The following is a 13,774-nucleotide window of genomic DNA, read 5'->3' as shown; positions in this document are numbered from 1 at the left end:
TAGATATTAAATTCTGACACAAATAATAAAAAATTATATTATAAAAGTGAGAAAACAGACGTTAGCTTTCCAACATCAGTGGGCCAGTCTAAATGGTAATGTGATAGGCCTTTGTTTCCTTCTGAACCCATTCTTCCATGATAAAAAAAATATTAAATTCAGGTGATTGATTTCTTCTGAAGGACAGGTCATTTATTAATTGGTTTAAATAACTATAAATATTATTTAAGCACTAATTAAGGGATTGTTTCATGTTTTAATACATTTATAAGAATTATTTTTACACATGTAAATCTGGAGAAGGTTGCAGCTTTTTTGTGAAATAATTGGTGAATCTTATCTTTAAAGACAAAAAGGATATAAAGTGTTTGTGGAAAGGGATTTTGGTTGGGTAATCACTTACTTTTTATTTATTGGACCAATTATAGCCCCTGGATATGTGCTGAAACCACCAGTGCACCATTCTTCTATGACCAATTTGTACTTCCGTCTGATAATATTAACACTCTATCAAATCTCTTATTAATCACAATCACAATTTAATATCTAAAATTAAATAAACGTACACAAATCAATTATACTCAACCATCTTTATCATTTTGGGTTAATCCTTTTGCTTACCAGTTACTTTAGTAATCTTTGTTCTCCACCATTTCTTATAGACTTGAATTCCAGCTTCAGAAAATGGGGTTAAGAAAAAATTGGTTTAGATAAAACAGAAACACACTAAAAATTAGGGATTTTCCCATAAAATTTTGACAATGGATAATTAGATATATATATATATGAAGGAACAAAAACATATATAAAAGCATTAAGTTTTAGGTTTATTGTTTGAGTTTCAAAACATTCTCTTTTACTTATATTTAAAATTAAAATTTAAATGCCCTTATCAATTACAAAATTCAAATGATTAAACAATTTAAATAATTTCTCAACACGCTTTTTTTGTGATTAATTACCATAATAATAATAGACAATAAATATATTTACTACTTATAAAGTCAACAATTCATCTAATATTAAACCTTATTTGCCCAATCAAAGTGAGTTAATTTCACATACAACAATAAATCATTAAAAAATAAATTTTTATGTCAATGTAAAACGTAATAGAAAAATCATTAATATTGATTACAAAAATTCAGGTAAAAATTAGGAGAAATAAATCATAATAATTAAAGAATAATTTGTATCAAATAAAATCAATATTCAAAGTTCACCATTCTTCCTTCCATTTCATGCATGTGCCTGTCAATAGGATTCGTGATGAAACGCAACGAAGAATTATAAATCAAATCAATGGTAGTTTAAAGTTTTTTAACATTATTTTTCTATTTTTAATTTATATTCTTTAATTCTATTTTGCATCATTTCTTTTAACCTTATTTATTCTTTAATTTTTGACATTAGGATTATGGAAGGGAATCATTCAAGAATTGAATAATGAATTCAATCATAGAGTGATCGAACCATAGAAGTATGAGACTGAGATGTAAGGAATATTGTACAACGAGCAACATAAAATTAATCATTGAAGAGCTTGAAATGAACAATAATATTATGAATATTTATCAAGGATATTTCACTGATTCAACCAATCGATGGGTTGAACAATATGCAATAATTTATACGGTATTTAAGCTATACTATTATATATTATTTGTGAAAATATACAAATTTTTAAAAATTAAAAACAATTAATATATTATAATTAATGCATGCACACTTAAGAAATTAGTTCTCTTCTAAATGATGGAATGAGCTTTATTTAAATGGGTAAAGTATACCATTAGTTGCTAATTTATGGGTAAATTTTTATTTTGTCACTTAATTAAAAAAGTTATAATTTGGTCATTAGAATATTTAAAAGTTTTCATTCACCGGACCATTAAAATTGATGCTACATGGCTTTCTTTGTTTGCACTGTCTACATAAGTCGAAAGCTTTTTTTTCCCTTCTCTTTTATAGTTCAGTTTTTTTTTATAAAACAACTTTGGGCGCCATAAATTTATGAACTAAAATTTTAAATTTTTTTCTCCAATCTCCAACACTGACTGTCAGAATGACTTGGATATAAGATATGTTCTACTTGTTGAAATGTACAGATCTATCATACCCATCGTCGAATTGTTGCTTGGAGCTTGTTGGCGGAACTTATTTTTAAATAAAAAACTTAATAACTTAGTGACTTAAATAAAAACTTTTGAATAGTTTAATAACTTAAATGGAAATTTTTGAATAATTTAGTGACCAAATTACAACATTTTTTAATTAATTGATCAAAACAAAAAAATTAACTAATTTACCCTATTTAAATTTACTCTAGGTATTTGATATGACCAGAGGTGAAGCCAGAAGAATTTTTTAGGGGGGTCGAATTAAATTTTATATCTTTATAATTTTTAAAAAATTAAATCAAATTTTTATAATTTTAAGGGGGCCAAAGTATAATTTTACCTTTACTAAATAAAAATTTTTAAAAAAAATTGAAGGGCTTAAATAGTAATTTTACATTTTATGGGGCTGGGGCAGTAGGAAAGTCCAGATAGAACCATGGGAGGCGGGTGGACCCAAACGTGTCAGTGACTCAAATCACAACTCCACCGAGTTAAGACAGACTCACTTATATCCAAAACGGAAGATTCTTGGGAATATACCGTCTTCATAACCCAATCTGTCGCGTAAAAAACTCACGTTAAGGATAACGTCGCCGCCCCACCCCCCTTTTTCCTATATAAAACCTGCTCTCTTCTTCCGCATTTCCCCCACACTTTTTTAAATTCTCAGCAAACAAACAAGCCGCCAGTCATGAGTAACATTTCATCCTCTTTCACTCTCTCCCAATCCCAACAACAACATCTCTTGGAAAAACTCGATGTCTTTAAGGTCAAAGGCAGAGATAAACGCGGTCGTAATGTTCTTCTCATCATCGGCAAATACTTTCCTGGTACCTTTCTTGGTTTTTTTTTGCAAGTTTTCTGACTATTTTTTTTCTTAATTATGTTTTTCTAATTGGGGTTTTGTAACAGCTCGCATGGTTAGTAGTGAGGTTCTGAAGAAGTATTTAGAAGAAACGATTTACCCCAAATTAGGGGCAAAACCGTTCTCGGTGGTGTATGTACATACAGATGTTCAAAAGAGTGAAAATTTTCCTGGAATATCAGTTCTTCGATCAGTCTCCGATGCTATTCCGATGAACCTCAAGAACAATCTCGAGGTTGTTTATTTCTTGCATCCTGGATTACAGGCCAGACTTTTCCTTGCCACCTTTGGCCGTTTGTTTTTCGACGGAGGGTGAGTGAGGGCCTCTTTCCCTTTTTGTTTTCTTTCCGATTAGTTGGTGAAGGTCTCTTTCGATTTTTTTTATAAAATTATAAAATTTCAAACAAGGATAACAAAGCCACCCCCCTCTGGCCCACTTTAGCCACTGAAAAAGGATGATAAATTGATAATGACAAAGGATGACAATACCCATAGTGCTTTTTTTCCGGCTTTATTGTCCATCCTCATCCACCTTTTAGTTTAAGGGTCATTTTAAAGTTAACTGTAATGAATGATTGAACTGAATGGCAGGTTGTATTCGAAACTTAAATACGTGAGTAGGCTTGAGTTTCTATGGGACCATGTGAGGAGGTTGGAGATGAAAATACCAGACTTTGTGCATGATCATGATGAAGAGCTGGAGTACCATCCCATGATGGACTATGGGTTAGAGAGCGACCACCCTAGAGTTTACACTGAGCCGCCCTCCATGGATCCTATCTCGATGTACTCTATGAGGTGCATAGCTTGAGCTTTAAGCCCGTGTTGAAAGGTTGAAACTGTAGATTTGCAGTTGATACGTTATGGGTTTTGCTTTTTGATAGAGGAGAGTTTTGGTGTTCATATTGTATAAAATGGGAGTTTGTAAATGGAACCTTAAGACTTCATTGGCAGAGTGAGCAACTGAGTGATCAAAAAATCTATTCGGCAAAATGGATAAAATCAAACTGTTAAATATGAAAAAGATCCTCAACGAAGCATACGTATGTTGAATTGCTAATGGCATCCTACAGCATTCCTCATCTAGGCCTCTGCCTATAACAAGTTAATAGCAGAGAAGGGGACCTGATTTGCAGAACCTGAAACTTCTATATATCACAAACTTTTAAAACCAACTTGATCACATGGGTTTCTACCTTGAAGGATTTCTAGCATGCAATAAGGGACAAGACGATTAGATAACGTAATATGTTTGCATGTGCCACTTTTAAGAACAGATATAAACCCTGATGTTGAAGTTGTGTTACTATATTGAAAACTATGTGGGCAAGAGCTGACCAAAGAATGAAATATATTATCACGTAAAAGCAGCGACTAGTTCCTCATCATTACAAGTATTTGCAGAAACTGAATCAGGAGGATGGTAACCTTCATCCTTAATTTGCTTGCTTAAGATTCGTAGCTCTTCACGTATCGTTTTTATCTCTGGATGCATTTGGTCTCTGACGACGAACACGTGAACACCGTCTTTTAGTTCAATCCAGCTGCATCCAGGTTCCTTATTTACTCCTCTAAATCTCATCATCCTCCGGACTCTCTCCACATCTTCCAGCCTGCCCAAGGCGATATAGTTACTCGATAATAACACATAAGCGGATGATTCTTGAGAGCCCAACTCCATGAGTTTCTCTCCAGCATATGCCCCTAATTCATAGTTCCGGAAATTCCGGCAAGCACTTAATAGAATACGCCATAGACACATGCCATGATCTATGGTAGCTGATTCAATAAATTCCTTGGCTTCATCGAGCATTCCTGCACGGCCCAGCATATCAACCATGCAAGCATAATGCTCTACTCTTGGAACAATTCCAAATTTGTCAGACATCATATCGAAATAAGCCCGACCTCTTTTCACCAATCCCATGTGACTACAAGCTGAAAGAATGTTAACAAATGTAACATAGTCTGGCTCGGTTCCTTCCAGCTGCATATCCTCGAAAAGTTCAAGAGCTTCATTACCATGCCCATTCTGAGCAAGCCCTGATATCATTGCATTCCATGACACTATATCTCTCCTTGGCATCCTGCTAAAGACAATGCTACCATCTTCTAGACTCCCGCACTTGGCATACATGGTTGAAAGGGCACTTCCGATTGGGATTTCCAGACCAAATCCATGCTTAATGGTACAGGCATGGATTTGCTTTCCTTGTTCCAAAGCTGCAAGACAAGAACAAGCTTTTAGAATACTAGCCATTGTGAGCTCATTGGGCATAATCCCCTCAATCCGCATTCTAGCATACAAATTCATTGCATTTTCGTTCTCCCCATTTTGCACATATCCTCCAATCATGGAAGTCCATAAGACCATATCAGGTTCTTGTAAATAATCAAACCCCTTCCGAGCATCTAATGTACTGCCGCATTTTGCATACATATCAACCAAAGCCGTCATTATGTATACTTGCGATTCATATCCCAATTTCAACAAGTAACCATGAACTTGCTTTCCTTCTCCAACGGCAGCTGTATCACTACAAGCATTAAGAACCCCAACAAGGGTAAACTCACTAGGTATGATGCCGGCAAGATGCATATTCGAGAAAAGCTTGAGAGCCTTACAGGAATCCCCACTTTGTGAATAACCAGTGATTATAGCCGACCATGTAATCGAATTTTTATCACCTGATAATTCAAATGTCTTAAGTGCATCATCCAAGCTCCCACATTTAGCATACATGGTAACAAGAGCATTGCCAACAGATACAAACACCAGTAACCCATTTTTAACCGTGAGGCAATGCATTTGACTACCGGTGCTAAGAAACTCAGGATCCGCCAATGCACTAAGGATGCTAGACAATGCATACTCATTCTCTTTCTCATCTTTTAGACGCATTAATTTAAAAATCTCAAAAGCCTCCACAGCAGACCTTTGCATTGCGTACCCAGAAATCATCGTAGCCCAAGAAACCGAATTCCTTTCCGGCATTCCATCAAACACCTTACGAGCCTCAGCCATAGCACCCGATTTACAGTACATATTCAGAAGAGAGCTCCCGACGAAGACATCACCAAAGCTGTCGGTTTTAATTGCAAGCGTATGAGCTTGCAGCCCACTTAAAACATCCGACAAACTCGATGCAGCAGTGAAAACGCCCGCAAAGGTGTGGGAATTAGGCAAGACATTCTCTGCTCGCATTCGCTTAAAGAGTTCCATAACAAGAGACGATCCTGTTAGACCCTGTTGAGAGTAACCATTTATGAGGCAGTTCCATGAGACAACATCCTTGTCCTGTATATTATCGAATACACGTTTGGCGTGGAACAAGTCCCCGCATTTGGCGTACAAGTTAACGAGGCTGTTCGAAAGGTACACGCAGCAAGCTGAACCATCTTTTACTATTCGAGCGTGTACGGCTCGACCTCGCAACAGGTTTTTCTGTTTGGTACATTGAACAAGTTCTGAAAAACAAGAGCGATATCGAGGCGAAGTCATCAAATCTGTAAAGCTTGGGTTTCGGCTTTCGTTGATGAAACATGGTTCAACTGAGAGCAGCAATGCAAAAGCATCAAAGATCAAAGCTCAAAACCCCAATACTAAATGCGCTCTCGGCTAGCCCATAAGACCCAAGAAATAGCCCAAATTAGCTATGGACCTGGCCCATGTAAACCCTTTTCGATGCTTAAGTTTTCTTGTTTTCAGTCTGCTTAATGCTCGAGCTTTCCCATCGACAATGGCTCTCTGCGATATATATGCAAAATTTAAAAGATTGAAGTATCCGTCTTTGTACATCAGATTCAAGAACCTAATTATAAGAGTAAACTGCCAGAACAGTGGCTTAAAGGAGTTTCCAGGGCTCAGATTATCAATTACTAGTAAAATAATTAATGTTATATGTATAGAAAAATGTAATGATGAAAGTACATGAGAATTGGGAGGTGGTCCGCATGCATCAAAAGTGAAAAAGGTAGCTCTAGCTTTGCTACAGTGAGCCAATAATCATGGATTCATGCTTGTCCACATATATATATATATAAATCCGACTGCTACATGCTAATTGATTTTCAACCTCTCATCAAGATGATATATAGCTTGCATCAATTACCAGTAGTTTTTATGCTTATTATTATCGTAAAAAAGCCATTGTCCCTACAACTGCATCATAGCATAAAAGCTAGCTTTCTAAAAAGGAAAACATAAAGTATGAGAATAAAAGTTGACACTTTGAAATATCACAAGGCGCAGTGAGCAAAGCGCATGAACTTTTCTTTAACAAAGCTAAGATTAATGAAATGCATTGAAATAAAAAGGAGACTGAAAAGTTATTTCAGTTTTAGTATATCAAAATGTTTTTATATGATTAGCCAGTTTTCAATGCTTTTGCATGCACCATCCTGGATACTGCCATCCTATGATACTGCTTTTTCTTTCACCAATGAATCCTTTTTTTTACCTTACTGAAAAAGTAGCGGACAGAAAGCCTAAACTACCCAATTTGCAGTACTGAGTGTTTTTTTTTTGTTAAGTCAAAAACTTCCATACCTTGTTTATTCAAATGTCATGCACTTTCCTTTTTCATTTCTTTTCATCTTTTTGTGATATGACGTGGGTTTCCTTTTTCATTCCAGTTAAGCATTTCAATTTAAAATAGTTTCCTACCATACATATTTCATTGGGTGAGTCTAATTTCTTAAGATCAAACTCCATTGTTATAAGAATTATTACTGAGTTTGCTGGTATATGTACTCCCTCTGCATGGCTTGAAATGAAATTGACATGACATAACATTTAATATTGTCATTCATGTTTGTCTTAGTGACAACTAAGCAATTCTACATTTTAGTTTGGTCACCAATATATTAGCCGTATGGTTTCATTTACAGCTACCGACAGGTTGTGTTGGAGGGTTGTTTGACAGAAATCCAATAGGACTTGCATTTGCCCGGTTTTATCAGCACAGCTGTACATAATGCATGAGCTGAAATGTGGTAGGAGCTTGCATCATATACATGAAAGTTGATGCAATGAGACTATTTCAGTGCTACATTTCAGGAAAAAAAGAAGTAATGAATATTAAACGTTTCAGTGTCCCAATGATTCAATCATGGCTCTGACAGTAGCTGGGTATGGCAACTGGTATGTTCCTAGGGAGGGGCTAATGGGACGTTGAGAGAACAAAGTCAGCAAAGCCAATATCAGTCTGCAGCTGGCTTTCTGAAACAGATACTAATTCCCTGTTGTCTCACTTTGTATTTTGAAAATTTGAACTGCAATTATGTAAAGCAATTAATTGGATATTGTTGGGGGGTAGCTTTAAAGCAATAAATGATGTAGTGAGTCATTAATAATTTTACCCATACGTGTAGTTTGCATTTGTTTTGCGGAATTTTACAATTTTTTTTATGATAACTGTGTTTAGGACAAAAGATGATATAAAATTGTGATTTTATATAATTTTTATCTCTTTTTAATAGGAGAATGATAAATCAGATTTTTTTCCTAATTTTTAGTATTTTTAGTTGGATTTGAATTTTTTCAAGAGGAAAAAGCTAAAAAGTAGGAGAAAAAATTTGATTTGTCATTCTCCCATTGAAAAGAGATAAAAATGACGTGGAACTACAATTTTATACAATCATTTTTCTAGATGAGATGGTAATTTCACATTCTGTCAATATTTTAGAATATAAGAATTAATATCAATAGTATCTCTTAAGAAATTTTACATTCTTGTTGAAATATGAAATTTTAGAAAATTTTGCCTTATTCTATTATAATAAATTTTAGGAGAAAAGATAATATGAAATTGTGATTTCACGTCATTTTTATCTCTTTCTAATGGGAGAATGACAAATCATATTTTTTCTCTCCTGATTTTTAGTATTTTTAGTTAGATTTGAATTTTTTCAAGAAGAAAAAGCTAAAAATCAGGAAAAAAAAATTTAATTTGTCATTCTCCCATTGGAAATGGATAAAGATGACATGGAACCACAGTTTCATACAATCATTTCTCTAGATGAGATGGTAATTTCACATTCTGTCAATATTTCAGAATATAGAAATTAGTATCAATATTATCTCTTAAGAAAATTTACATTCTTGTTAAAATATGAAATTTTAGAAAATTTTTTCTTTTTTCTTTTAATAAATTTTAGGAGAAAAGATGATATGAAATTGTAATTTCACGTCATTTTTATCTCTTTCTAATAAGAGAATGACAAATCAGATTTTTATTTTCCTGACAAATCAGATTTTTATTTTCCTGATTTTTAGTATTTTTAGTTGGATTTGAATTTTTTCAAGAGGAAAAAGCTAAAAATCAGGAGAAAAAAATCTGATTTGTCATTTTCCCATTGGAAAGAGATAAAAATAACGTGGAACCACAGTTTTATACTATTATTTCTCTAGATGAGATGGTAATTTCACATTCTGTCAATATTTCAGAATATAGGAATTAATATCAATTTATCTATTAAGAAATTTTACTTTCTTGTTGAAATATGAAATTTTAGAAAATTTTGTCTTTTTTATTTTAATAAATTTTAGGAGAAAAGATGATATGAAATTATGATTTCGCGTCATTTTTATCTCTTTCTAATGGGAGAATGACAAATCATTTTTTTCTCTCTTGATTTTTAGTATTTTTAATTGGATTTGAATTTTTTTCAAGAGGAAAAAGATAAAAGTTAGGAGAAAAAATCTGATTTGTCATTCTCGCATTGGAAAGGGATAAAGATGACGTGGAACCACAGTTTCATACAATCATTTTTCTAGATGAGATGGTAATTTCACATTCTATCAATATTTCAAAATATAGGAATTAATATCAATAGTATCTCTTAAGAAATTTTACATTCTTGTTGAAATATGAAATTTTAGAAAATTTTGCCTTTTTTATTTTAATAAATTTTATTTTCTTTTTATGTAAATAAAATATAAGTCTAATTAAAAAATACCCTTTATCAAATGTTATTTTTTTATTTGAAGGAAATAGCTAATTAGTTACACTAACTTAAACCTCCTATATGAAATATTATCCCAATCATCGTGCACCACTCATAATATTTCATCTAATGGATTGTTGAAAATTAATAGACCTAAGGGGCCACTTAGCCCCATCTTTGCTAGAGTATCTGCAACAAAGTTGCATTCTATGTAAACATGATTGATTCTAACATTCCAATCCCATTCCATAATACCTTTAATCCTTCTTCCTAGTGTGTTTGGCTAAGCCTTTCCATGATTCGAAATACACTCAACCACCTCCAAATTATCAATCTCCATCATGATCCTTCTGAATCCCTTCCAAGCCATTATAAGACTATTAAAAAATCTGTACAATTCTACATCGAAAACTGAATAACATCCTAAATTGCACAAGAAACCCTAGATCCAACTCTTTTGATAATCTCGAAAGATTCCACCTGCTACTACTACACTATCGACCTTTTTAATTGCACCATCCGTATTAATTTTCAACCACCCCTTTTATGGTAAGATCCACCTTGGCAACTCTACTTGTCTCTTTTCCACTATACTTATCCCACGGTCATTTAATGAAACAGATCCCATTTCAACACACATTCATTTACTCGCCTCCAAGATGCCCTCCTTCTCAACATAGTCAATTTCAAAAAATTTTGAATTGTGGTGCTTCCATAGATTCCAACATATTGTACCAAATAATAAATCACAATCAACCTTATTATTAAAGTAGTTGTGCAACATCTTGTTCTTTGTAATCCACTGTCTAATATCAAGGTTAAAGAACTCACCAACTTTAGTAGGATGCAGAAGGCTTACCCAAAGACTTATAGCAGTTGGACAAGATCATAGAACATGGTCGATTGATTCAACTTTATTTATGCAAAAAGAATAGTTCACACCAATAGTAATTTTCCTTTTAAAGTATTTTTCATTGGTGAGGATTTTGCCATTACAAACAAGCCATAAAAACATGTGTGCCTTGACCCTGACACTTCCAAAGCTTCCGCCATACATCCCCATCGCTAGTAATAGTAGCTTTTTGTAAAGACGAATAAGTGATTTTATGTGAAACGATGCTTACCATCCTAAAGCCACCTTGGAGTATGCTCAACATCCATCTCACAAAGAGGTAATGTCGTTACTGTTATTCATAAGACATTGGTAGGAATGATGTCAACAAATCGATCCAGTCCCACTCGCTAACCCAACTTACCATACTAGCTACAAATAAACCCTGATTGGGAAGAGCATATGGAAGTAAACACATATCTGCTAGAGGAGAATCTAAGCCAAGCCAGTCTTGCCAAAAATCAACCTTTTTACCATTGCCTAAATTCCACACAACGCTACCACGCACCCTATCCCAAACATTGTATATTCCTCTCCATAGTCATGATAAGTTAGGACAATGTAGCACAACAGACAGTACATCCAACCATTTATACTTTGCATTGAACATTCAATCCAAAGATGATATTCATATTTAACCAATTGGAAACCTAGTTTCATTACAAACAACTTGTTCAAATCTGACATACATCAAAATCCAAGTCCTCCTTCCTCTGGTGCCTTACAAACCTGTTCCCAAATCACTAAATTCATTCCCCTCTTCTGATCCAAGTGGAATAAAATCATGAATAATCCTATCTATTTCTAGGCAAACACTAGAAAGAATGATAGATGTTTGCATAGCATAAATAGGCATCGAAGCAAGAATTGATTTCACAAGCATAATATGACTTGCTAATGATAAAGCATGTGCTTTCCACTATACTAATCTCTCTTACATTTTCCCCACCATATAGCCATATATTTCTTTCTTTACTCAACTATGTAGTAGAGGGACCCCCAAATATCAACCAAGGTCCTTAATAATCGAAACACCTAACCCCCTACCAATTTCATCTTTTAAAGCTCCATCAGTATTAGCTGAGAAAAACACTTGGGTCTTCCCTCGATTCATTGTATGCCCGGAGAATTTACAAAATTCATTTAGAACAATGTAACAACCTATATATTCTCTTTAGAGGTGTAACACCCCTTGCCCGGACCGATCGTCGGAATTGAGCCACAGCTAAAATATGCATACATTAAACATACAAGGCGGACCATGCCGCGGACTAATAGGTGACGGGTCGATCCTAAAGGTTGTTCATTTACGTATTGAAATTTAGATAGCTAAATTGTGAATTATTTCGTGGGTACAATTATTGCGGAAAGTAAGGTATACATTAGATTTGGAAAACTTTCTTATACCTAAAATGGCAGACTATTCCATGGATACCCCATACTGTGATAGGTCCTGTGAAACTTAAAATGCGGAAGAAAATAGAACTGAATTTTATTTTTCTTATCAGACATCATCAAAATCTAAAGTAATAACTGTAACACCCCTAACCCGTCTCCGTCGTTGGATTAGGGTCACAGGCATTACTAACCAATTAGAACATTTAATTGCAACATACGCAAAGGTGTAAGCTGACTATTAACACTCATATTATACTGAGAGCAAAGTATGCTAATTTAATATTTTCCATATTACTATTTTGAACAACTGAGTGATGAGATATGCAATGCAATACTAAACTTAGTCTTCCATTGTTTATAATCTTATTACTATTATTCCCTCTTGAAAGCTAGAAGTTGGTAAATTAACAGGACTATTCCAATTATTAGCATCAGAGTATCGGGTTATACTCTGGCTATCTACATCCAATGATATTAGTAGAATGACCTACTTCACCCAGTTAAGGTTCACTACTTCATTTAAAATAAGCGTAAAAATACTCTTACAGTCTTTAATATGATTTTACGAGACCTTAAAAATAATTAAAAAATAAATAGGGACTAATTTGAAACAATTCAAAAGGGTTTGGGGAAAAATTTTAAAAATTTTAGAAACAGGGGTAACACGGCCGTGAGATATGCCCTAGGCCGTGTGGCTTTTGAAGTTGGGACACACGGTCGTGCCCCAGCTCGTGTCTCCATCCGTGTAACTCACTGACTTGAGGCACACGGCTGTGTGGCCAGGCCGTGTGTGTCACACAGTCGTGTGTACCTAAATACACCTTAAAACTTAACTTTACCGAATCATGCTTACTTAGACACTAAGCAACCCAATTACCAGCCATTTAGCCTATTCAAAACACAATTAAACATGTTTAAAACATGCCAAAACATCCATCTTAAGTGCCTAACCAATGTACCCTTATTGGTACCACATTTTATATTTGCAAACATATTGGTAAAACATCAATCATTCAACACACACATTCATACCAAGTTATCAAGATATAACTAATGTTCTAGTTATTTAGGCTAACAAGTTAAAGCTAATCATATGCAAAACATCAAGCTTGACTAACTTACCAAAACATAGTTTTAACCACAACCATATGAACATATAAATACCATTACACATAGAACTCAAAATAGCATCACATTAACAAAATAACCGTCAACCAAAAGACCTCCTAGGTACATGCCATTTCAAAATTAAACATCACTATGCTTAAGTCTAGGATTATTGTTGGATGTTGAGTCGACAATAAGCTGAAAAGTACCTAACTTGCGCACGAAAAACAAACCGTACACTAAGTATCACTTAGTGTTATTTTTATAATCCGAGCATAAAATAAAAAAGATATAATCACATAAATACTCAACCCAAATTTTCAATCAAATTAAACATGAAATTTTCATGGTAATACTATGTCACTTTACACATTTTTACAACATTGATACATGGCATTTTCAATTACACAATGCCCAATTTCCATTTTTGTTTCTAATACATGT

General features: G+C 34.0%; 2 protein-coding genes across 2 annotated transcripts; one reads left to right on the top strand and one right to left on the bottom strand.

The window, feature by feature from the left end:
- Positions 1 to 2,721: 2,721 nt before the first annotated feature.
- Positions 2,722 to 3,944, top strand: LOC121213879 (ganglioside-induced differentiation-associated-protein 2). The gene is made up of 3 exons (XM_041087205.1): positions 2,722 to 2,950; positions 3,033 to 3,297; positions 3,577 to 3,944. Exons 1-3 carry the CDS (start codon positions 2,812 to 2,814, stop codon positions 3,794 to 3,796), a joined length of 624 nt encoding a protein of 207 aa, XP_040943139.1. The 5' UTR covers positions 2,722 to 2,811; the 3' UTR covers positions 3,797 to 3,944.
- A 375-nt stretch (positions 3,945 to 4,319) lies between these two features.
- On the bottom strand, positions 4,320 to 6,985 carry LOC107917981 (pentatricopeptide repeat-containing protein At2g33680). The gene has a single exon (XM_016847445.2). The coding sequence runs from the start codon at positions 6,485 to 6,487 to the stop codon at positions 4,343 to 4,345; it is 2,145 nt and encodes a 714-aa protein (XP_016702934.2). The 5' UTR covers positions 6,488 to 6,985; the 3' UTR covers positions 4,320 to 4,342.
- Positions 6,986 to 13,774: the final 6,789 nt, after the last annotated feature.

The sequence above is a fragment of the Gossypium hirsutum genome, chromosome D01 (genome assembly GCF_007990345.1).
Source record: "Gossypium hirsutum isolate 1008001.06 chromosome D01, Gossypium_hirsutum_v2.1, whole genome shotgun sequence".
Taxonomy (NCBI): Eukaryota; Viridiplantae; Streptophyta; class Magnoliopsida; order Malvales; family Malvaceae; genus Gossypium; species Gossypium hirsutum.
Note: the sequence above shows the minus strand (reverse complement) of the source record. Positions and strands in the feature narration are given on the sequence as shown.

Excerpts from the sequence above, each read along its gene's own strand:
- LOC121213879 (XM_041087205.1), top strand. The coding sequence starts at position 2,812 with ATGAGTAACATTTCATCCTCTTTCACTCTCTCCCAATCCCAACAACAA. Across the intron at positions 2,951-3,032 it reads CATCGGCAAATACTTTCCTG|CTCGCATGGTTAGTAGTGAG; the intron begins GTACCTTTCTTG and ends GTTTTGTAACAG. Across the intron at positions 3,298-3,576 it reads CGTTTGTTTTTCGACGGAGG|GTTGTATTCGAAACTTAAAT; the intron begins GTGAGTGAGGGC and ends ACTGAATGGCAG.
- LOC107917981 (XM_016847445.2), bottom strand. The coding sequence starts at position 6,487 with ATGACTTCGCCTCGATATCGCTCTTGTTTTTCAGAACTTGTTCAATGT.